Source organism: Falco peregrinus, chromosome W (assembly GCF_023634155.1).
Source record: "Falco peregrinus isolate bFalPer1 chromosome W, bFalPer1.pri, whole genome shotgun sequence".
NCBI classification, from domain to species: Eukaryota; Metazoa; Chordata; class Aves; order Falconiformes; family Falconidae; genus Falco; species Falco peregrinus.
This window is the reverse complement of record NC_073743.1, coordinates 23,464,813-23,489,022: the sequence shown is the minus strand read 5'-3', so window position 1 is coordinate 23,489,022 and position 24,210 is coordinate 23,464,813. Positions and strand designations below refer to the sequence as shown.

The 24,210-nt window shown below is 37.3% G+C and overlaps 1 protein-coding gene and 1 pseudogene across 16 annotated transcripts; one reads left to right on the top strand and one right to left on the bottom strand.

The window, feature by feature from the left end:
• Positions 1 to 362: 362 nt before the first annotated feature.
• On the bottom strand, positions 363 to 18,402 carry LOC129783118 (heterogeneous nuclear ribonucleoprotein K). 16 transcript variants are annotated; one of them, XM_055792841.1, is made up of 16 exons: positions 18,246 to 18,402; positions 17,153 to 17,272; positions 15,284 to 15,362; positions 14,398 to 14,508; positions 12,982 to 13,038; positions 11,501 to 11,544; positions 10,477 to 10,549; positions 9,763 to 9,876; positions 8,456 to 8,584; positions 7,632 to 7,939; positions 7,230 to 7,284; positions 4,350 to 4,400; positions 2,453 to 2,474; positions 2,296 to 2,378; positions 1,696 to 1,865; positions 363 to 920 (listed from the first exon to the last, which is right to left on the bottom strand). In XM_055792841.1, exons 3-16 carry the CDS (start codon positions 15,329 to 15,331, stop codon positions 887 to 889), a joined length of 1,299 nt encoding a protein of 432 aa, XP_055648816.1. In that variant the 5' UTR covers positions 15,332 to 15,362; positions 17,153 to 17,272; positions 18,246 to 18,402; the 3' UTR covers positions 363 to 886. The 16 variants fall into 16 exon arrangements, with proteins under 16 accessions (XP_055648816.1, XP_055648821.1, XP_055648828.1 ...); XM_055792846.1 differs by lacking the exon at positions 18,246 to 18,402 and adding an exon at positions 18,007 to 18,234 and having other exon boundaries at positions 363 to 859; XM_055792853.1 differs by lacking the exon at positions 18,246 to 18,402 and adding an exon at positions 18,007 to 18,233 and having other exon boundaries at positions 363 to 859; positions 14,398 to 14,495; positions 15,283 to 15,362.
• On the top strand, positions 17,851 to 24,210 carry LOC129783061 (recQ-mediated genome instability protein 1-like; annotated as a pseudogene).

Below are 24,210 nucleotides of genomic sequence, written 5' to 3'. Positions count from 1 at the left end.
GCATTAAGCAAGCTGTCTAGAACCAGTTGTATTTAACCCACTGTTAACTCAGTGGCATCACAAACTTTTAAAATATTTTATTTATATACTGTCACTAATAATATATATACACGTACTGCAGAGGGCCAAAAACTTGAAAAAAAAAAAAATGTCACACAATGTTTGCATTAATACTTTTTTATACTTTTTTTTCCCCAAATAGCAAAGCTGAGCCACTGTTTTCACAGTTTTAGTTTGCCAAAACCACGTAACTCCATATATATCAAAGCAGCAGAAGAGCAAGCTTAACAGCAACTTTCATTTATGCATTTTCTTGTGGGAGGAAAAAAAGAGTATATATAAAAAAAAAAAGACCACCAATAATAGGTTCACTAAATTTATTTAGAAATCATAAAATATAACTCAAAAAAGAGCATTACATTCCGCACACTGCTCTCAAAGGATACCAGGGACATGGGGACAACCAGTCTTCTTCCCCCCTTAAACAAAAAAATAAAATAAAATTACAGCATACAGAAAAATCAGGGTGTTCACAACAGTTACAGAAAACCCATTACAATTTACTACCGATAATGAACAAAAATAAAATCCACTCTCTGCTGCCATTTCAAAATTTCTTTGTTAGTCTTGGGTGGCCTTTCCCTCCCCCAAATATTTGTAATGAACTAAAACATTATATCTGGTGATCAGCAGAACAGCAGATTACACTACACCTCAAATGCAGAAACACCTATGAAGTAGAGGAATGTTGACTTTGTAATAGAGAAGCAGATATTAAAAAAAAAAAAAAAAAAAAAGGTGCAGGACTCCTTCAGTTCTTCACTAGTCTTAGAAAAACTTTCCAGAATACTGCTTCACACTATAAAAAAGAAAAAATAATCTTGCATTAGAATCCTTCAACATCTGCATACTGCTTCACACTATAAAAGAAAAAGAAAAAAGCATGTATTAGAATGATTGACCATACATCTTGCATCAATATTCACAATGGCATTCTTAAAGATTAAACTACAAATTTCCAATACATCTAAAAGCAAATAATTTTAAAAGATTAAGGGCTAATGATTATAGGCATATAATTATTTTAAGCACATTTAAACATTAGTAATCTAAAGCCAAACATTCAAGTTAAACAGTCACAAATGCTATGACAGCTGACGTTATTAAAGCAAAACTAAGCAAACTAAGTCTGAAACTTAATATTTGGCAGAAGAGAAAGTAATGCCAGCAAGGTGTGAAATGCTGCATAACAGCACCAATTGATTTCAACTTGTCCTGTAGAGGCATGGTCTGTGCCATATGGTAGACTGTGATTTGTTGTCAGTTAAGTTATCTAAAAACAACAAAATCACTAGTCTTCCACACAGAACTAGACCAACATCCACTGAAATCTTCTATATTTTCTACAGGTTCTATGTACTTTATTACAAGTAGTTTTTTTGCAGCAATTTTCACCAGAGAAATGAGAGGACTGCTTGGTTAAGGTGTCTTCCATCAAGATTAGTTTTGAGGGAATCTTCATTTTAGAACGGAGAAGAGAATCAAGGCAGAACTACCACTGAAGAAGTTAGGTTCAATAGATACTTAAATCCTGTCTTCTAAAAACTATATTGCAGAGAACAGGAGCTTTAGTATGTAGTAGTAGGAAAGCCAGTTTAAAATTGACAGTAAGGACAGCATTAAGCTTCAACTTGCCTGTTCTGCAGTAAATACTGAGCATTTTGTATCTGGTCCTGTGTTCCTGTAATAGTTATTATTCGATCTTCTGAGCCTTCTAGTGGTTCATCAATTTTGATTGAAGCTCCTGACTCATGACGTATTTGTTTGATTCTCTGGCCTCCCTTTCCAATAATAGAACCTGCCAACTAGGGGAGAAAATGAAGCATTTATTTCTTGATGTAGCTTTCTCCTCAAAAACACAGTACTGTTCAATTAGCTTCCATCAATTTAGTGGAAGCTTACTCTTTTACAGCCTCAAAACATCCTCTGTAATGTTTATTATATAAACACAAGTGGGATAATGTTGGAAGAACCAGATGCTTGGTTGTAAAAACAAATTGTGTAGACCATTTCTATTACTGAATATTAAAAAAATAAAATAGTTCAGTGCATCTCTGAACTGAAGCCAAAACAAACATTCTTAAGAATAAACTTTCAGTGATTTTGAAACACTTGCTTTATATCAAAAATACTTGTCAAGCATCACAAATACTTTTGATTTACTGACAGTCTGAGAAAAGGCTATGACATTCTATTTATTTAAACACAAGTGGAAAGCAAGTCAGCTTCACTTACATCTTTGGGAATCGTTACTTGTGTTGTGATGATGGGTCCACCAAGATCTCCATATGAACCACGGCCCCCTGTGTAAGAATAGTCTGATTTAAACGTATGCATCAAGCCTCTTACTGACTAAATGAAGTGCATGTCAAAGTTCTCTATAAAAACTTACCATATCCAGAGCCACCCTCAAACTATAAGAAAAAGAGAAAGAAAATACTTAAATAGCAAATAGCCATGATTTATTAACATGTTTTCATCTCAAGTATCATACTGTTAACTTTGAGCCTATTTTATGCAAAAATCCTAACCCACAACCTAAATCTAAATGTCATTAAAGGCAAACTGGGTAAGAGGGCAGACCAGGAACAAAGGGAGGGGGAGGGGAATATCTTATGACAACCTCTTAGCTTACTCTATTAAAAACTCTAAGAATAAGTCATCAAGATCCAGCCATACCAGTTTACAAAGCAACCTTACGAATTCAACTGATAAACAGCTCTTGATGCTGGATCTACTCCTGATCCTTGGACTAAACTAACATTCAAAACAAAAGATCAGAATTCAGCCTTATTACTACTACCTATACAGATCAGGAGAAATTAAAGTCTCAGTTTGGGACAAGACATTTACCTGGTAACTGTCAACCCTCCTACACCATTCCATCTATATCTTGAGGAAAAACTAATTCAACTCATAACTTATAATTGGTCTCTTCATTCAGACTATGCTACAATACTTTGTATATTAGAAGGGACAATCATGACATTAATTACTGCTGTTCTGCTAAAACTACCATATACCAAATCCAAATCACTGCAATGCAGCACTCCTGATTGCTTTTATTTTCAGGATTTGTAGACTGGTACTTGATATCAAGTGCTTAACTTGAATTAATGCCTTCTAAATACACAAACACCCATTTTAATATTTTCCTGTAGAAGCAGATAATAGACGTGCACACTTCTCTGGAATTCAACTTATATCACTGAAATACAGGAATTTGTATGAATTACTCTTTTGCAGAAGTTGTAATGCAACAATTTTTTCCAAAAACTATTTACCTGCTAGCCTTTTGGAGCCACATCAAAATGGAAGCTATTCAGAAAAAACTGTTCAGCTGATCATTTGTTTCTAAGCAACCTGTGTTGTGTAATCACATTGCTTAGCAATACAGACCATAATACAACATAACAGAGCTTGTAGTGGAGTGTAAAATACAAAAGAATGAAGGACACTGCTTAGAACTTAATTCAGAGGCTGATCAGGGCTGCATATTTCACACACAGACTCTTCCACCTATTTTTGCTGATATTTTGCACAGGGAAGGGAAACCCTTCTTTTGGGCTAACTTGTTTTAATGAACAATCCTTTTCTTGACCCTTTCTGCTGTTTCTCCTCCCCAGACTAGAAGACAACAAATGAATATGACAGCAGATGAGTAATTTTAACTGTTTATGTAAGCTAGGAACTAATGTTTAATATTTGGTAGCACTTTGCAGTCTTCTAGACAAGCATAAACACTTGCTGATACCCAACCTTCCTTCCTAAAACCCCTAAGAAATTTGATAAACACAAATCAAATTGAATACTTTCAGATTTACGGATAGGTAATGCATAATAGTTTATCCACAACTATAAGTAAAGAATTATTTTTAACATTCCTCATTTGAAACAGGAGAAAACACAACATGATAAAGTTAATGTAAAACATATTCCTAAATTGACACACCTACAGGGTGTTGAAAAGCAAGTTACAGTGAAAGTTACAACTTAGAACATTAAAATAGGGTACAAAAGAAGCAATACAACAGAAAAGCTGCTCTCTTGGCTGTGCCTGCTGTATACTTCCATTGTGGAACATTAACTGCCTGTATAGAATTCACTGTTCAGGACAAACTGCCAATAACTTGAGTTAGGAGGACAGCTTTAGGGATTTTTAAATAGGTGCAAGCTGCCACTGACTACATTCAATCTCAAGAAATTGCAGTTATCCCTTAACCAATGCAAATGATTTTTCTCAAAAATCAACTATTACACCAGTCAAATAAAAGCATGAGCACACTCACCAACTCTGGTGGCTGCATGTCATCACAGGCATCCACATGACACTGCATCATCTTCCAGGCACAACATAATAGGAGGAAAAGAGGAAACAAATCCAAATTAAGTCCATGTCATGGAGGCTTATAGCAAACACAAACATTTTTCTGCACTACTACTACAAAGACTCAAAAAAGTACATGATATAGAACAGTTACAAGATCCACTCCCTTTTACTTTCACTGCAAGGAAACTGTAACTGGTCATAGTTCTTTCTTGCTTGTTTCTATGGTGTAAACAGATTTTCCTATTACAAAGAGAATCAGACAGCTAAGAGGAGAGCAAAGCCTGAACAGTTTGTTTTGAACAACTTTGAGTACTAAAGCTGTACTATATACTAAAAGATGTTACTCTCAGATACAAAAACCTTCTATTTCTTTCATACATAGAAAAAACCCAGAAAAGGCATTTAATTAAACTAACTGTCATTGATCTATCTACGTCAACAGCAGGTCAAGCAGTAAGAACATGACTTATCATATTTTATTAATGTATTTCCATATAACTCATATAGGCAATAGCTAAACTAACAATCTACTACTGCCTAATTATATTAAAAAAAAAGTGGTTTGATTTCCAAGTAATATATAGCATTTCTTTCCTTCAGATTTCTACAACAAACATTGGGGAAAAATATATCAACAAACAATTATAAAATTATAATTTGTAGAATCCACTTTAAATTACTATTAAGGCAAAGGCCTTTGCTGGGTTAAAACATACAACACGAATAGCACATTAAAATATAAATGCTCATTTAAAAACAGTTCCTAAAACACCAAGTACAGGATAATTGAAGATACATAACAGAATTTTCTTCTCTACAGACTCATTTGTGCTAGCTACTACTAATAACCAATGGAAACAAAATCAAAACCAAATGAAGCACTGATTGGATAAGACAAAGAGCATAGTATTAATAAGAATTTATTGACTTTTACACCTAATGAAAATATGCATGCAGTCCTAACTGATGGCTAATTCCTTATTGTAACTTTGCCTTATTTTTAAAGGGATTAGCCCAGAAGAGTGAAAGTTTGTTAATTTCTTTTAGTATTTATATAGATAAATGTCAAACATCTTTCCTTCGGTTTTTAACACGCTCCTTAATTTCAAATCTCTTATACTAAAGATATTAGAAGTACTTCATGTTTATGTACCTTTATTCAAGTGCTTTTACAGACATGTATACATAAACACATATAAATAATGTTAAGAAATATCAAGAAGTAGGAATCATTTGAATGAGCAAAACCAGACCACCAAAAAAAAAAAAAAAAAAAAAAAAAGAGGGGATTAAATGGCTTTATATACACTTCTCCACCTTGTTTTTTCTCCTGGTATGTTTTTGTGCCTTTGTATATCTAAAGCACCCATGGGGATGAGTGTGTTAAAAAATAGTGTAAATGCGTTCATATTTTCTCAGCTATCAGAATAGCCATTATAGTCCATAGGCATTTGATTTGGAGTAGTTACAGCCTAAAATATATAACTAATAAGTGAAACAATTCACGCATGCTTTTCAGTAAAATGCCTTAGAATAGGTATTTTTTATACATATATATACACACACATATAAAAATAAATTTAAAAAAATTCCAAATTATTTTCCCCTCCCATCTTAGAATGCACAAGGCTGTCAGTATTGTCGCATCTCAGAAAAATCAAGTTTCACCATCCAGTCTTGGTTCACCATCTTATGAGTCTTGAACTACTGAATTTTTCTGCCTTTAGCAGAGGACTGGCAGCAAATGAGGATTTCTGTAGATTCAACATCTCCAAGATGATGGGGGTTTTGTTTGTTTATTTTTGGTAATTTTAAGTGCAAGTCTTTCATTTCAATATTTCTGCTAGGCTTCTGGTGCCCCAATTGTGACATCCTTGTAATATGTACTTCCAGTATGTATTACTGGAAGTTAATTGCCTCTTCCTCCCAGGAGGCAACGTGTAAATCTCATTTCATAGCTCCTATCCACTTCTTTCTCTTCCTTTTATTTTAAATAATTTTTTTTTTAAAAAAATCTCATCTAACCTGTCATCTTAAGGAATATGCCAAACAGAACCAGAGGAGGAAAAAAGATTGTTAGCCCGAGTATTTACCTCCTAGATGCCTATGATTTCTCTTTCCAAGAAAGAGGATACAACAGTAAGCAACTACCAGGAAGTCACATTTCAGAGTACAACATGGAAGAGTATCTATTACCTTTTTTCAAACTTTCCCCACCCGTCAACATGGTTGAATGTACCTAATTTCATTTAAAAATCAACTTATCAGTGGCCCTGGCTCCAAAACATTTGGAATTACAGTAGATTTTTTTGCAGACATAGAAACCAGGATAAAGTCAAGAATTGATTTGAAAAAACAATCATCTGCCAGACCAACTAGAGCTCTTTATAGATATTCATGTTCTCTTAAATTCCGCTAACATCTGTCGGAAAACATTGTGCTGACATGGCTTCTTGATCTGAAAAGGCTCCCAATTCCTATTTCTGTCATCTAGATTAAAAAGAAAGTCTAAATGAAGATCCATGTAATAAAACCTGCAGGGATTGCATTCTACCAACTTTCTATTCCATTGTCGATGGCAGGTAGGGAAAACAACAAACCAAACAAGAAACCCTACAAACCAAAACCACACAGCAGATCACATCCCAAACACCCTTTACACCCCAAACAGTCATCTTCTTGAGGAGACCATTTTGTATAGCCAAAACATTTTGGTAATATCTAAGTTTATTAGAAGCACACATGCCCTACACTTAAATATGTACTTAAGAACAGTTTCCTCAGATATTCAGTGCTAACTGTATTTACTAAACAAAACAATATGAATTTTAACTCCTACCATTCCATCATAACGGTCTCCAGGTCTACCCCTTCGGTCATAAGACATAAGATCTCTAAAATGAGAAAAAACAGCAGCACATGACTCATTATAAACTAGTTAATATATTCTAATTCAGGTTTTCATGATTTGCACACAACTATGAATTTCTAAATGCTTTAGCCAAGTTGTGAATGACAGAAAATAAAGTTACAGAACTACTGGCTATAGTCCTGATAGACTGGCACATTACAAAAAATAATCAAAAAGTATTTGAGTTTAAAATTCTCTGGTGCAATGTACGCTCAGTCTTGCATAATCACTACCAACACAGAGTGTGAAACAAGTCCTGGAAACATGAGCACAATTCAGCAAATTTTACTCAAGTTGAGTTTTGTACAATGCATTTATGCAACAGCTTACCCGCCACGAGGAGGTGGTGGAGGAGGAAGAGGAAGATTACGAGCTCTGCTGCCACCTCTGCCACCACGACCTGGCGGAGGTGGTGGAGGTCCTCTGCGAGGGCTCATATCATCATAATCTCTTCTTGATGGAGGCATGGGTCGTCCACCACGACCAGGAGGCATTCGATCGAAGCCTCCTCTTCCACGCATTGGAAAGCCTACTGGACGACCCCTTCTATCATCAAACATCATTGTAAAGCCACCATAGTCATATGTTTCATCATAGAAATTGGGATCATAAGGCTGGGCCCGTCCTTTAATTGGAGACTAAGACACACACAAAAAAACACCACACACAGCCCCTGGGTTAGCACTGTTACAATTATTGTATTTCATTAAATTGCTATAGTAAATGTATAAACATGAAATTATACATTCTGAATACGTTCTTGATTTCACGATGCTGATAAGAGAAGCAGGGGTGGTGATATGCTTCCTGATAACTTAACTATGATGGAGAAACTGCTTACTGATGGGTGCATGTACATTTAGCTCCCTTCCTCCCCAATTTAAAAAGTCATATTTTATTGATATGTAAAGCATGACTAACAGTTAATTGGTACCAAAAATGGCTTCCCTCTCCAATAAGATACACCCTTTGTAGGGTCTATAATTGTAGAAAACAGGAATAATTTCAAAGGGTGCTAACAGTCCAAGGCTTATTTTGTTACTGGATAAGAGGTACTGAATTCAAAATAGAAATGGAAGAATATAATTTTCTATCCAAATCACCCTAACTTTCATGAATACCAATGAAAGAATAATAAGTTTAAGACACATTACCTCAGAGATAAGATCCAAGATAATCTTGATACATTCCACAACTCTATCAGGTTTCCCACCGATAAGCACCACTCTATCAGTGGAATGAGGACAACACTCTTGGAAGAGCTTAATGGTGGTCTGAGTGTTCTGTTGAAGAGAAGAAAAAAATCCAAAAATCTTCAAATAGAAGTATTTTAAACAATTTTATAAATTTATTGGAAACAAAATGGGCAAGACACACACTAAAACATTTTTAAAGAAACAATCAAACCAGACCATTAAACTTCTAGTCATTTGAAGTGAATGCTTGCTTCTGAGTTCTTGCAACAATTTTCATCTTAGGATTAATATATTTTTAAGATCTGCATTGATTATCAGTTTGTATGAAATGCTAGTGAAGAGGAAAAAAGTTCGATTTTTAAAAAGCTTTCAATTATGGCTCATCTTCAGAGTAATTTAATAAAATATTAGCAAAAGGACCACATACCCATTATAAGCTTACAGGTTATATAAGCCTTCATATGTCATAAAGACATGCTTTGGATGTGTTGTCAGGATTATGTCTAGTCATCTTGCCTTCCTCAGTCCACACAAATAGTAGCTTAACATCTAAACTGACCTGAAATTGCCTTTTGACACAATGCCAATAAAGGATAGAAAACAACACTCTAGATTCATAGAGACCACTAGCTTTTTAGAACAAAGCCTCATTCCTTCACAAAAGAAACAGTGGTCTTTAAGGAAGCAGAACTTAAAGTAACAACACAAAAAAAACCCAACCCAAAAAAAACCCCCTTCCAACCCACCCAAAACAAAACAAAAAACTCCAACCACCAACACACCCTCCCCCCAACAAAAACCAAAACCCACTCAAAACCAAACTACATTAAAAACCCACCCCATACTACATTTTTATAGCAATATTCAAACATCTATTAAATTATCATCATTAGAATTTATGGAGATGCATCCACACTAAACCATTTTCCATGTCCAGTACCAAGTCTATTCAGCAGTTCATTCCAGAAGGGAGTGATGAATGGCATTTTAATAAGCATCCTTTATTTATAAAGATTACTGCTGATATGCTTAAAAGCTTTATAAGAAGTCCTAGGCTCTATCACCAATAGGCACTTTATTTCTGACTTTTTGCAAGAAAGTTGTAATAAGTAACTCAGATTGATCTCAGAACACAGAAATCATGTATGAAATATGTTCTGCAGGAATTATTGCATAGATGATGCTTACACTCACTGTTTATGAGCAGAAACCCCTAATTTGTTTATAGAATAAAAGCAGAATCTGAAAAGAATAGGACACAGTACCTCTCTGAGTTCTTTGATTTTAGCACCCTTGACACCAATAATTCCTCCTGCTAGACTTTGGTGAATTAGAAGTCTTAATTCACAGTCAAAGTCGCTACCTTTGTAGTGTTGATACTGTAAGATGCATACAAGAAAATAATAAAATATTAGTCAGGGGAAAACATAATTGAAAAAAAATCAAAATACTAATTTTGGTTTTTTGTTAAGGTTTTCCTCCAAACACCATGGTATGACTTAATTTGCTGCTGAACTATAATGCTGTATTTGCTACGATAGAATCACACCTATTTTGAGTACTTTGCCTCAATGTAAGGTGATGTCAAGCTAGTTTTCCTTATTTCTTTTATTATTATTGTATAAAATTTTAAGATATCAAACAGCACAACACACTTGCTTACAAAGCCAAGACAGGATGGAAATTACAATACAGCTACTTCAAATTGAGGACTAAACAAGTCAGGAGACAGTTGTTTTGAAGGGGAAGAGGCTGTTCCAAATATTAATTTTATAAATAGAGATTGTCTCTGTCCTCTACCAAAAAAAAAAAAGCAACCAACAACATGTAGTTTGAGAGCTATAGGTCCTCCTTTCAAAAAAGGCTGGGTTTTATTTTCTAATTTAACATATTAAATATAGCACAGAATCATCTAGAATTATCTTGTTTTAAAATATAAATGTATATCTCTGAAGATGAAACAAACCTAAGAAACATACCTCTTCTAAAGTAGGGATAATCTTCTTCAAAATTTCTCCAATCGTCTCTGTATCTGCACTTATACTCAAGATGCTGTTAGAGGCCATAATGGTCAGAAAATATGGAGAAGGTGGAAAAGTAGAAGTTTAGTATTCATAATCATACACAAAATTCTAACAAGATTAATTATAAGTTCTTCTGTGTAGTCAATGTTCCCCATTTAAAGCAAACCTGTTCACTAGATTTACAATACATGCATCTTTGTTTATGCCCAATATATATGCATGATGAATTTAAGACTAGGTAGGTCTCGCAGAGAGAGCGAGAGCAAGCAAGAGCTTTTGGAAGGGCTCAGAGTAAGTGTGCAAGAAATCTATGCAGAACTGAAAATAGAAGTGAATATTCATGTTCCCCACCATCACTAATTTAGTATACCCTTGCCATTACATTGGTAAAACCGGCACACCTTCTTGTAGAAAAAGTGGGGATATGCAAGTGGTCAACATTATATCTGGAGTACGGTTGAGAGACCAGTTAGATTACTAATAGGCTCTGCAAAAAAGGAATATAAATACAAGGAAAAAACCCAAAACCAACCAAAGGAAACCAACCCTCAAAAGCCCCACAAACAAAAATGTAACACAAACAAAAAGTGAAGAAAAGTGGCCTAGAGGTAGTATTTAATCAGAAATAATTATAAAGAGACAACGTTGGGGGGAGCAAGGTGGGCCACAAAGACAGAGCAAGAAACTATTGAAGCAATTTGATTTATAATGCAGTGAATATGCAACACTTGAAACTGTGCTCTTTCCATTGAAATAAAATTAGTGGATTGTTTGGGTGGCCAACTCACGTAAAAGTTCAGTGACAAAAAAACTTAATGGGGAAAATAAGACAGAAAACTAAAAAAAAAACAAAACAAAACCAACCAAGCCACAATACATAGTCTATAAGGGGATACTATTTAATTATATAAAAGGCAGGTAATAAAATACATTTCTCTCTTTCTAGTCAGGCAGTGAGGCATAAACTGTTGGGACATACCGCTCGGGGCCACTGCTGTCTGGGACTGAAACACTTGCATTGTACTGCATTGGTCATTGGCGTTCGTGGATGTTGGCATTGGGCATGGGTATTCAATCAGTAGTTGTCAAGTATGGTACCCATTTGGCAAAGAGTACATTTTTGGGCATAGCCAACCAGGGTTTTCACATGGGCGTTCAGGGGTGGATGGGCCAACGTCATGGTGGGCAACGCAGGGGCAAGTCGATCCAGTACATGGGTAACGGAGATATATGGCCAAAAAAACAAGGAGAGGGAAAAGGGGGAAAAGCAGTGAATTTTAACACAAACTATACTCATTACTCTCAGTTAATGAAGCAAGCTTAAGTTGTTCTTAAAATTAACACAACAGTGGATTGCTACATTGACTGTGGGTTAACAGTATGGATCTTAATGAGTTACTTTATCTGACTAAACTACTTTTTACTTTTAACATAATGATGTTTCAGTAGCAGGCTGGCTCATGAACGTAGACACAAAAAAACCTGTTGAGATCCATATTACCGGAACCTTGGGCAAGTTGGGAAAGTTAGTACTCCAGATCAATTAAATTAAATGGACTTAGGTGATATATTTATTTACTTTAAACAAGCAAAACCACTAGCTGCCAAAGTTACCAAGTGTACCAAAGGTACCAAGTTCCCAACCATTTCAGCTTAATCCTCAATTCTAGTTGCTATAGTTTGTGAACTTAGATGGAACTGATTCTGTAATGATATATTAGCAAATATCGTATTGAACAGTCTTGCTTGAAAAAATTGCTGAAATTGTAGCTGATGTTAAGTACAGAAGTGTAAACAAATGGAATTTAAGAAGCATTGCAAAGTTTTATAAATACATAATATTTACACTGAACATGTGTCTAATAACAAGAATCAACTATAAAATATGAATAGATAAATAAGTCACGACCATTTAAAAATGCTACCAATAGAATAAAAAGCTGCTTTACTGTTCTATAAATGTATTTAAATCTTGCAATCTTAACATGAATGTTTTTGTGCTTTATGTCCAAGCTGTTAAAGTAAGAACAGATGGACCATTATGGGTTTGGGTTTTTTTAAGTTAAAAAATTCCTCTATCACTGAGTTAAGCTAGCCACCTGCAATAGTTTTCAATAGTACTATAATTGATTCACATATATGGGAAATGATACTTAAGGGTTTTAAGCTTTGCCAATATTTCTAATTGAAGATGTTAACTCATTTGAGGTAATTTAGAGGAACCCTGTTTGAAAGCAAAGAGGTTTAATATAAACCTCTGTTCCCACATAACTTAAGCCTGAGTTTTAATTACAACACAAACTGAAAAACTAGTTATCTCCTCTAACAATCATTATAAATGGTTTATAATTAGCATTTAGATTTGAATTTCTCAGTTTCAAGAAATGTATGCAATCAAGTTTTCAATGTAGTGCTCTGAAAGAATTAGTGTCATATCAATTCAAATTCATATATACTCACATCTGTACGAAGCGCCTTAATATTTTTGCCACCTTTTCCAATCACTGCTCCAGCATTCTGGAAAATAGTTTTCAGAAGTTATGTTATGCTAATACAGCACAGACTACATTTTGAAATGAAGACTAAGAACAATGTATCTATCTCTGCATTACCTTGTGGGATGTATTTAGGGGTGGAGCGGGGCTTGTTTTGCTTTTGAAAGGGTCAAATCAAATAGAAACAAACTGACATAGTTTTATCATAGGGGAAAAGAAAAAGTCAAAACAGCTCTTAAACCCGAATTTTGGAAAGAAATAAAAATACTCAATATTATTTCAATTTTAAATTTAGGTTTCTAGGCAATTATTTCTATGTAAAACCATCTCATAGCTACAGTATGACTGAAAAAATACCTTATGGGATTCCATGCATGTTATGTAGGTCAAGGATTTTCCCAATTTGTTTACTTTATGTTTGCAAATTTCACTTTTGCACTCCAAATATTCGATAATTTCAAACACTACTTTGGTTTTAAATGTATGTAACTCAACCGACCACTCAGGCAGGTACAGTCTGAAGAATGTAAAGCCAATATAAACAATCGCTAATCTCCAGTTGCTAAAATCAACAGGAATAAACTCAGATATTCAAGAGGGGCGACTGTAAAACTACATTTTTAACAGGCTATTTCAAGAACTACATGCAAAAGTATTGCTTTTATTATGCAATTTATACATGATGCTAACAGCACCACAAATATTTTGCAGCATTCCACGTAATGTGACTATTAACCAGAATTGCCATGTAGAAATAAGGTAACATTTCCCTGTCCTGACACAAAAGACAGAGTTATTTCAGACTGTGCAAACATCCGTAATGACTGGAAACACTGAAGGAGATTCATAAATAGCAATTGTACTATGACAATTTATACTAGTCGACAAAGCAATTGCAATCCCTGAAACATTACTCCCATATTTCCTCCTGTTGATACATAGATTTAATAAATCTGGGAAAATTACTAAAATCCTGAGGAAGTCCTCATCTTGCCTCTCATATTTAATTTACAATCACAAGCTGATCATTCCCTAAACTGCTTGCTTTTTAAAGACTAATACACAGTCATTCCCCTGGAAACAATTACATTCCATTCAAGCATGAGAAAAGTGGCTTATAATTTCTATTGCTTTATTTTTTCAATGAGTACATTTTTTTAAATCAGAGAATTCCCATAGATCATTAAAGACTCACATTTAAAAAAAATTATTGAAGATAATACCATTGCAACACACTTCTACTATCATTCACGTACTTACAAATATCCCTAATAAGTTATTTTACTTTAAATAAAGCACACTTTTTTTTCTAAACATACACTGTCACCACTGGCTTAAGCAATGGTATAAGGAGTAACATAGCGATACTAAAGAAGTATACTTTGCTTTGAAGCAAGATGCGTAATTCAACCATCTCATCTGTATTCCGAGATCTTTTGAAGGCCTGTTCTTCTTCCATATCTTCTGCAGGACGTTTACCTGTAGACAGGTCCATAGGGGGGAAAACACAAACATATATTTAACTTTCTAAGTCACGAAAAAATTGTATACCAAGCTTATGCATTGTATTCCTAATGAAGCATTCCCTCCTATTAGCCCAAAGCTAACTTCTGACATCTACCCTGAGTATCTATAGCACAGAAACAGATTTCTACTTCATCAGCCTACATATCAATTAATTATTGAAGACTCACATTCCAAATCTATGAACTACAGCTGAAATGAGAATTCTGCAAACTTAACGCTGGTGGAACAATAATAAAGTAGTATTTCAAATAGTTTTGAAAAACTGGCATGAACCAACTAAATGCTAATGTCCTAACACTTCTTCGCTAATTATGTCCAAAAAGTTTTTTGCTTAGCTAATATTTCGAGATATTTCATGTATATATATGCACACGTTCCTTCAAACTAACATCTGCAATAAATAAAATACAGTAATAGATATGTCTGACAGTATTTTTACATGATCACACTGTCCAGACAAGTACTGAGTATTTACCTAAGGATTTGAAAATATTTGATAGCTATAACTTTTAGTTACTTATGCCATGTCTAAAATACTCCCAAAGCAAAATTATGTATTCATGATACGAAAACCACATAAAGTCATACAGAACACTTAAATTAAAAGATTAAATGCAAAAAATACTACCAATACAAGCATTTGACACAGTTAAAGTATTCCAAAATAGTTAGAAACACTGAGACTTAAAAAGGTTCTTTCCCCCCACAATAAAATAAAATAGCCCTTTAAAAAATTTACCATTTGTCTCTGTGTTGGTAAAGGTCTCCTCCTGTTGTTCAGTCTCCATTATCTTTTGTTCTTAGGTGTGCAGATAAAACCTGTTGCAGAATAAAAAACCACTAGTACATCTATTTTGTAAAGGGGGGAAAAAAAGAAAACCGTATATCATACTAAAGGGAAAACCAAAAAGATATACCCGCTTTTAGAGCTAACCAGTTTTATATACACTTGCAGAGCAACACTCAAGTGTTCTGGGCAGGATCAAAACCCAACAGCCCACTGCTTCAGAAGCCTATGAAAACAGCATAGATCAGGCTCTGTTCACTTACAGGTTTGATTCTCCCAGCAACTAAATCAGGGGTTTGACCCGAGTTTTTGCTGCAAAACTTTTCTTTACAAATGAGAAAACATAACATAAGCCAAACACATCACTAAGAGGAGAAACAATCAAGTCTGTAAACTTACAAATAATTACAGTCTGAATGATTCTGGACTTGCTCGGTATTCAAGCATTTGCTAGTTTTAAGCAATCACATTTACTAATAATGATTTTCAGATATTTAAAGCGAACAATTATCTGGTTCCTATTTTTAGCATGTTATATAGTACACGTTGTATTTCCTTTTTAAGAGACACTATGTAACATTCTGCTTATTGTTTAGTTCTAAACAATTTAGACTAAAAAGGTATTATAATCACCAGCATTAATTTTATAAGCTGGTGATTATCAACTTACTAGCAGGCATTCTATCATGCTTTCAATTCAATATAAAGGATGAACAAAAGAAATTACACACAAGCCACACTAAAAAAAAAATACCATGCTAATTATGTATAACCTCTACATACATGCACAAAGAATCTCAAAAGCAGCTGAACTTTTCTGACTTTGTGAAACAGGTACCTCCTTCAAGATCTATTTTTGTTAAGTCCATGTGAGACTACTTCTAAAATACATTAGAAATCCAGGCAGAACATTTTTGCACCTTTTTATCTTAAAAAATTAATTTGTGCAGATAACAGCCAAAGAATGCTATTTTCCGCCTTAGATTTTATTGCTCAACTTCCATAGTCTGAACAAACGGTTGACGCTCATGTATAAAAAGTGAGGTACGTTTAACTTTGTAAAACATCCTTTCAATTATCTATTAATTTGTAATAGTTACCCTGCTTATGCAGGCTAACAACAAGCACCACCAGTAAGCACGCACTCTTTTACAGCCACTGCCAAGACCGACTTCTCAGCACATGGTAGTATTTCCAGGCCCCTAACTGGACCCAATGGAAAAGGGCTGCTTAAATAGCCAAGTATGAAACAGACGTTACCAGAGCGCGCGGGGGGGGGGGGGGGGGGGGGGAAGGAAGGTGAATTTCATCAGATTCAAATGGCTAACCCTATCAGACCCCTTTTCTATTCTATTGCAGATCCTATTCTATTTATGACCCTCACAGAAATTTTAGAGCTGCGGAGGGGAGGGGGGCGGGGGCGAAATTTAATATAGTGTTCAGGAGAAGATGCTCTCAATTAGCTACTGTGCTCTGTTGTGTAAATCGAACTTGCGGGATTGAGTAATGCAATGTTTTTAAAAACATCAAAAGGATAAAGCGGCCACGGACATGAGTAGAGGGCTAGGAGATGCCAGCATGTATCTATCCCGCTCCCTCCGGGACTTACGACCGTTCCCGCCCGCACACCTTCCCTTCCACAGCCCACGCGCAAGCCGCACCACGGTATGCTCGGGCTGAGCAGACTTTATCCTTCGCACGGCATCCACAGCCAGCCCACCCGCCGCAGAGTTCTCGGAAGTCCAGCTCACTCCTTGGGCCCGGGGGGGGGGGGGGGGGAGGAGAACGGGACATTACAAAACCCCCACAGCCCGATACCCACCTTCGCGGTGGCGGGGACCATCAGAAATGGCGGCCGCTTTAATGGCGCCTACCCACTGCTAGGCGGAACCAGGACCCGAAAAACCACCACCACGCGGTCACAAGATTTCCCCCGCTCTGCCTAGGGAGACACAAAGGAGGCCCTCACCCGAGTTCAAGCGGGGCCGACAGAGAGCAACGGCTCCGCCACGAAAACTCCGCCATCGCCGCGATCGCCCCTAAAAGCAGGCCCTGCTGCAGAGCGCTCCCCAATCGGTTTGGCACGGTCGCTTCCGCACAGGCCGCAGCCGAGAGAGCCCTCCCTTCTCCTCTCCGCCCGCCATAATTCCTAAAACCTCGCCCCATGCACAGTTAACCAGGATAGGCGCAGGAAGGCGGCGACGACTGCTCCCCCGGCCTTGGTGCGCATCCGCTACTGCAGCCGTCCTCCAACACATCGCCACTCCGGGAGCCGCACCGATTGGGCCACCGTGCCCGCGCTAAGGTCGCCGAAGCACGATGGCTGCCGGCAGAAACACAGTCACCCTTTTCACCCTTCCCTCAGAATAGATGGGGCCCCTTGGGCCCGGCAGGTTGCGCTAAGCCGCCCCACATTAGCTAAGGAGTCACACCCAGTCTTCTACTCCACGCAGCAGTCCCTAGACCTACCCAATTCCGCCGCTCCGCCAGCAGGGAAGAGCGCTGTCTTTGCGGGAGCCCATGAAAATCCCGGGGCCTGGCAGCGACTCAGAACTCCTACGTTATCGTGTTACACAGCAGCGTCGAGAGGGGCGCGATCAACAGCTCCACTCCCCCCCCGCACACCGCACCACCCCCTCCTCACCTTCATCAGCTACGCGCGCGAGGCGTGCTTACCTGCGCCCACCTCGTACGATAAAGGTGAGCAGCTCTCACCACCAACACCACCAGGTGACTAGCCGCGCCGCCTCGCCTCCCCCTCCCCTCGCCCCGGAAGGATCCACTGCCCGTCAGAACAGGAATGGCCTCTAATTCGCCCCGCCCTCCGTGTGGACCACGGCGAAACAGGCCTGGGTGCCACGAGGAGAGGAGCGCGATCCACCCTGCACCGTTGTTGTGTACCTAGATTGTTTTACCTGACTAACAGAAGCCACAAGAGGAGCGGCAACAACAGCAGAGACGATGGAAAGCGGTAAAGGAAAGCGAGACCAACTTCAGTTGTTTTTTGTTGTTTTTTTTTTTTAGGAAAAAATGGCGTCTGCGAAAACTCCGCCTTGTGCTTGTCCCCTAGCACCGGAGGGGGCGGGGCAGCTTAAAGGCTCACGTGGCTCCACGCCTCCTATTGGCTGTTGGGTTGCGCGGGGTTTTGGGGGTCTGAGAGCAGATGTGTTCTCTTTTTTTCTTCCTTACCCTCAACTCATGTTATGGGAGTTGGGTTGTCCTGCTGGTTTTGCCCCCTTATTCGGCACCGCCCCTGTCCCGGATAAGTGTGGGGTGGCTTGACTGAGGGTAGGGTGTGGGGGAAAGGGCTCTGGTTATAGTTGGTTTGAGGAGTGTGTGTCCTGTCCCTGATGTGACTCAGTGGTGGGGCGAGGCATCTCACCTCAGTGTTCATCGCTGTCTACTGCCGCTCGTCGGTGCCTGTAGGGATGCAGAGCGGCAACTGGCCTCGCTGCCCCTGGAGCTCTTGGGACAGGGTTACAGCACCAAGCAGGTGACAGGTTGCCTAAGGTCTGCATGGCCCATATGAGAAACTTATAGAAAATGGCGTGATGTGCTGGTCCTTAACTTTACAAGAGGCCCATGGGATTAGACCCGCTGATGAGTAAACAAATGGATTATGTCCCTTAATTAACTGTACGGTTTCTTCTAAGTGGTGGAGTTTTGGGGAAGAACTTTAAGACGGTATTTTTTTCTTAGTTGCAGGTTATAATGTCAGAAGACAAGCCTTGAGTTTCTTGGCTATTCTTACAGTAATTTTCTTTGGTGTAATTCTGTAGGGAGGTTGAGCTCCTTGGTCATCCCCCTTAAGGGGATAAACAGGTTCCAAATGCAGTTATGCAACTTCCAAAACTAACAAGAAGGTAAAGCTAATTAACTACTGATGTTCTTGAGACAACGACCACCAAAACTTAGTACTATTGTAGCCAAACCCTGGACTGGATCTCTAGATAACATTGATATTTCACGCTAGCCTTCTGTTAATTCCAAAGCTTTCATTCTGTTAAAGTGTAAAAATTGCCCATGTAGTACAAATACTTACAGATCCCAACTTGTTTATATTGTAAATGGGGCTTCCAGCCCATTTTCTTAACAGTGCTAATAAAATGGGACAATAACTTCTTAAGTCAATTTTTAAAGTAGGCTGGGTGTGAACAGCAGCAATAATAAGAATAAAACAAACAAAACAGTTGGAGGAGAACCTTTCTTCTTCTAGTTACTATATTTCCATCCACAGCAGAAGGATTTCAGGTGTATACTTACTATTAAATCAACAGGAAAAGATGAAGCTACCAAGAAGGGTTGCTTGTAGAAGTCTCTGTTCTTTCCTGTAGGCTGTTTATGCTGGTTGAAGCTTACTTTGTTTAATTACTGGAACTGCATGTTTTTTAGCATCAGTGGAAGTGGGTTTAATTGTAATTGCTTCTACACTGTCACACTTAGAATAGCTGAACTTTGAATTGAGAGCAAACTTCTATACAATGCAAGTGAGAGAAGTCATAACTTTACCTATTGTCAGAAGAATAAAAACATCTTTCTGGATTTTGCTCTAGAGAATTCACTTTTTTCTTTTAACTTAAAAGAAATTGTCTGCATTTAACATTGCAACAAGAGTAGAAACTTAGCTTTCATCTATGTGGCATGTTGAAGTTCCTTTGATATGGCTGGAAGCCTGTATTAATTGTATCTGTGAAAAAAATAGCAGTAGTAACTTAAGTCAAGCTAAGATTAACAGACAGATATTTGATCAATGGCTTCTTTACCAGATTCAAGAGATTTGGAATATCCTATTTTATCTGTTTCCATTTTAGATGCTCCCAGAAGAGAGTTGTCTGGCTTCTACTCCATACAGATTGATTCACTGGTTGATGTTTGTGAGGGACTATTCAGAAATTACCATGGTAACATTCTCAAAATGTCTTGAACACCTGCCTTACCCAAGCATACTAAGAATTGAAAGGTACGGAGAGGTACACTCTGTGTAGGCGAGGCAGTACTTTTCTCTGTCCACAGCCTAGCCTAGGAGTCACATAGGCTAAGAGGCAAAACATCTATGCACTGAAGGCAAGGTCAATCAAAGGTGATTCTGGCAGGGGTCTGGTGATATCCCCGAACCCTGGTACCACCCCTCAACTCATTTCGAGAACTTTCCGCAAGGCCTAATGCACAATCAATACTCAAAGGCCCGTCTCAGGGAGGAACTGGGCAGAAACCGAGGATATAAAAATTTGCCCCACATAGGCACACATGCACACCCACTACCTGAGGACTGACTGTCATCCATAGAAGACTTCAGATCAAGCTATTGCGGGATCTGAGGGTGGTGAATACTTTCTTCTTCTTCTTTCCTTCTTTCCCTCTCTATTTTCTCGTACATTTCAAGTTTACAGTTTCCTATGTTTGAAGTTTGAGAATTCAAGTGTACAAATCTTTTTACTTGCTATGTACCAATTGCAATAAGCAAATCAACCAGTAAAAGTTGCTGCGTTACACTAAGTCTCTGAGTAACTGTAGTTATTCCTAGTTGCTACACCAAGAATTAAAAACAGTCTTTCCCTCCTCCCACCAAGTGGGACAGGACAATATTAGCCAACCAGCATGTTCACAGTTACAAAAGCTCAGAGGAAAAAATAGTGTGAATGAAGAAGTAACAGCCAACACTTGAGCATCCCAAGAATCCTGGGTAACAAAGTGTACTCAAACGCTGATGCTGCAACTAACTGATGGGATAGATCAAATTCAGGGCATGGAATATCAACCAGTCCCTGTTCTCCATAGTAATTTTCCTCCTGAAACAAAAAACACTGTACAGGGGAATATTGCATATTGTCTTGGAGTCCTCTTCCTTAAACCAGAAAATGTGAAATTCTTGGTGAAGTGGGGGTTATTATAGTGGAATTTACTCAGGAAAAAATCCTTGCTAGATTAATTGGGGAAGCTGAGAACCTTAATCCTGTTGGACAAGCTTATCATGAACAAATTGTTGCAAGGCCTGTAGATGAATTGGGACAAACTCTAGGCCCTTCAAATGAAGATCTTTTAGGTAGTCTTCATGAAAATAATGAATTTGCTTTAAATAATGTAACACCTTCAGAAAGTGGATACTGCAGTAAAGTAAGAATTTTAGTACAGCCTCAGGTTTGCTCACTGCACATGATGAAAATGTTTTGTACCAAGAATTTGGAAATCCTTTGCTTCATTCAGATGAACAAATTTTACCTCCTGTGGAATGTTGATGGCTTTTAAAATTACTTTTCTTTGGAAGATTACTTTCTTCTGGAAGAAGGGATCCAAAGAGAGCTAGAAGAAGTGCTGTCAGCAGTCATGAAAAGAAACATAGATTTAATTACTGAGAAGGTTCTACATACACCTAGAAGTTCATGTGATTCATCTTTAAATGACACTTATGAAAAAGATTATATAAATGAGAGAAGCCTGTAAAAGCTACCAGTAAGCAAAAGACTTCTGAAAGAACAGTATCTGCTGGAGATGAAAATAGTACAAGTAACTTTTCACAGCATAATAGCGTACATCAGACTTAAAGTTCTGCATATTTCTCTTTGGAAAATACTAGCAAAGAAAAGTGGAATGGTATAGACGTAGTTGAGAGCGGACATAAATTTCAGTGCACTTCTGACAGCAAGCTGCTAACAATGAACTGGTATGATTTTCAAAAACTCATCCAAAAGCAGATCAGCCAGAGATTGATATGAAATCCTTTCCTTGTACAGCAGTAGAGGCATATGATCTTGATTTAGTTTTTCTAACTTTCACCTACATTTCTGTTCTCCTTGCAAAAAAGCCAGTTCTGAAAGTTAGATGTTTTATTGTAACTCTTAATGGAAACTTCACAAGCAGCAATGGGTCCAGGGGTATAAAGACAAAAATTTCTGATGATTCAGCTTATCTCAAAGTAGATTTTGCTGATGATATTCTAAGAAGTTTGATTGGATTTTCAGTGTCTGAAATGAATATGTTGAAAAAGATCCCATTTCACATTCAAAGTTTAAGGATGGTTTAGAGAAATGTCAGATGACTGATAGATCTTTGATGACTATAGAGTTTAATCCTTTTTTCAGTCTAAAGCTACTGTATTAATTCTACAGGATGTGGATGCAAGGCATCTAGAACAACTGAAGAATTGTTTGAATAAATAATGTGTGCAAAATAATACTGTGTGAAAACTTGTAGATTATATATTAGGAAATGTTTAAATTAAGATTTCCCCTGAAGGACTGTTGAAAATTAAATTTTAAAGTTAACTAGTATGCCTTTTCTCTCTCAAGAACAATAGTGGAAAAGTGAGAGGAGGAGACATCTTATCAGGTAGGAATTTACCAGTTTGTTTCTTATGGTGATAATATTGAAATAAACTTTTGAAATTTTTTGGCTTGATTTAAAATATTCATGTATCACTTTCCTTCTGCAAAATCCTCTATCTTCTTGACTGGTGATCTGGGGTAGCAGACTGTCAGGAAATGGATAAAGAACAAATCAGCTAATTCTTACAAGGATGATTATTTATTTACCTGATTTTTAAAAGGTAGCTATAGGACACTACCCAGCCTTGTCTTGGAGTAAAGTGCTTGAGTATATTTAAACAAAGAATCATTGTTTAGATGCAGTCGCTTCCAGTAATGCCAACTTGAAAACTCAAATATGTATTCAGTGTGCAAGAACCTAAAATGTAGAGAAATGAAAGATTATCTTTTAAATATTCAGGTAAGGAAAAAAGTGTATACATAAATGGGATTAAAAGCTATGTACTTATTTTAAAAACCAAAACGAACCCCTCCAAATGTTTCTAACATCACTAACAGAGAAGAATGATTGTAACATACAGGGAATCTATTTTTTGGCATGTTAATCATTACTAATTGTTTTGAACCCACAGCCAACCTTATTCATTAGCTCTTAATATTTACTAGTCTAACCTTTTCACAGTGTAGTCAAATATTTGTGTTCCAAATATGTTGTACATGTATATGTTTGCTTTAATTTTTTTTTAATTCCTGCTTTTAGAATGTATTTTAAAAGAAACATGCCTAACAAAGTATAAATGAAAAATTTTTGGCGGAAGCTCTTTAGTCACTTTCAAAGATTAATCTATACCTTACTGTGTGTATAGAGTATCAGAAATGGTTTGCTTGCTTTTTGTTCTTTCTTTCCTTGATTTTTTTTTTTCAAAGAATGTAAAATTGGTAGTTGGAAGAGGAGATAGTTTGTGGGGGTTTTTCATTGGACTGTCAGTATCTTCTTTGATAGCCTTTTCTTCCTCCAAATAATAGCTTTTAGACCATGGGAAACTGCTCTAAGAGACTGTCATTATTGCCTCCTCCCTCCCACCCCAATTATTAAGAGGCATCATTTGAGACTCTAAGAGACCTAAACAAAACTAGAGATAATTTGTTAAGTAAGGTAAAAATTAAGGGAGGTAGAAGAGGGGAAAGATTTGTAAAGCATGAGCCTTTTTAGACTTTATTTCATACAGGTAATAAATGTATGAATTCCTGGGTCCCTTCTCTTTTTCTCTTCCCTTTTCTCTCTCAAAAGAAAACCTGAGCAAACCATGACTCTGCAAGCCATCTTTGGGTTCTTATTTTCTGAGAGGCTGTATTGGGTCTGGCTGGGATGGAGTTAACTTTCTTCATAGTGTTGTGCTTTGTAGCTAAAATGGTATTGATAACACACCAATGTTTTGGCTACTGCTAAGCAGTGCTCACACAGCATCAAGGCTGTCTCCCCAACACCCCTGCCCCCAAAGGCTGCTAGGCTGGGGGTGGGCAAGGTCTTGGGAGGGGACAAAGCCAGGACAGCTGACCCAAACTGACCAAAGGGATATTCCATACCATATGATGTCCTGATCAGCAACAAAACCTA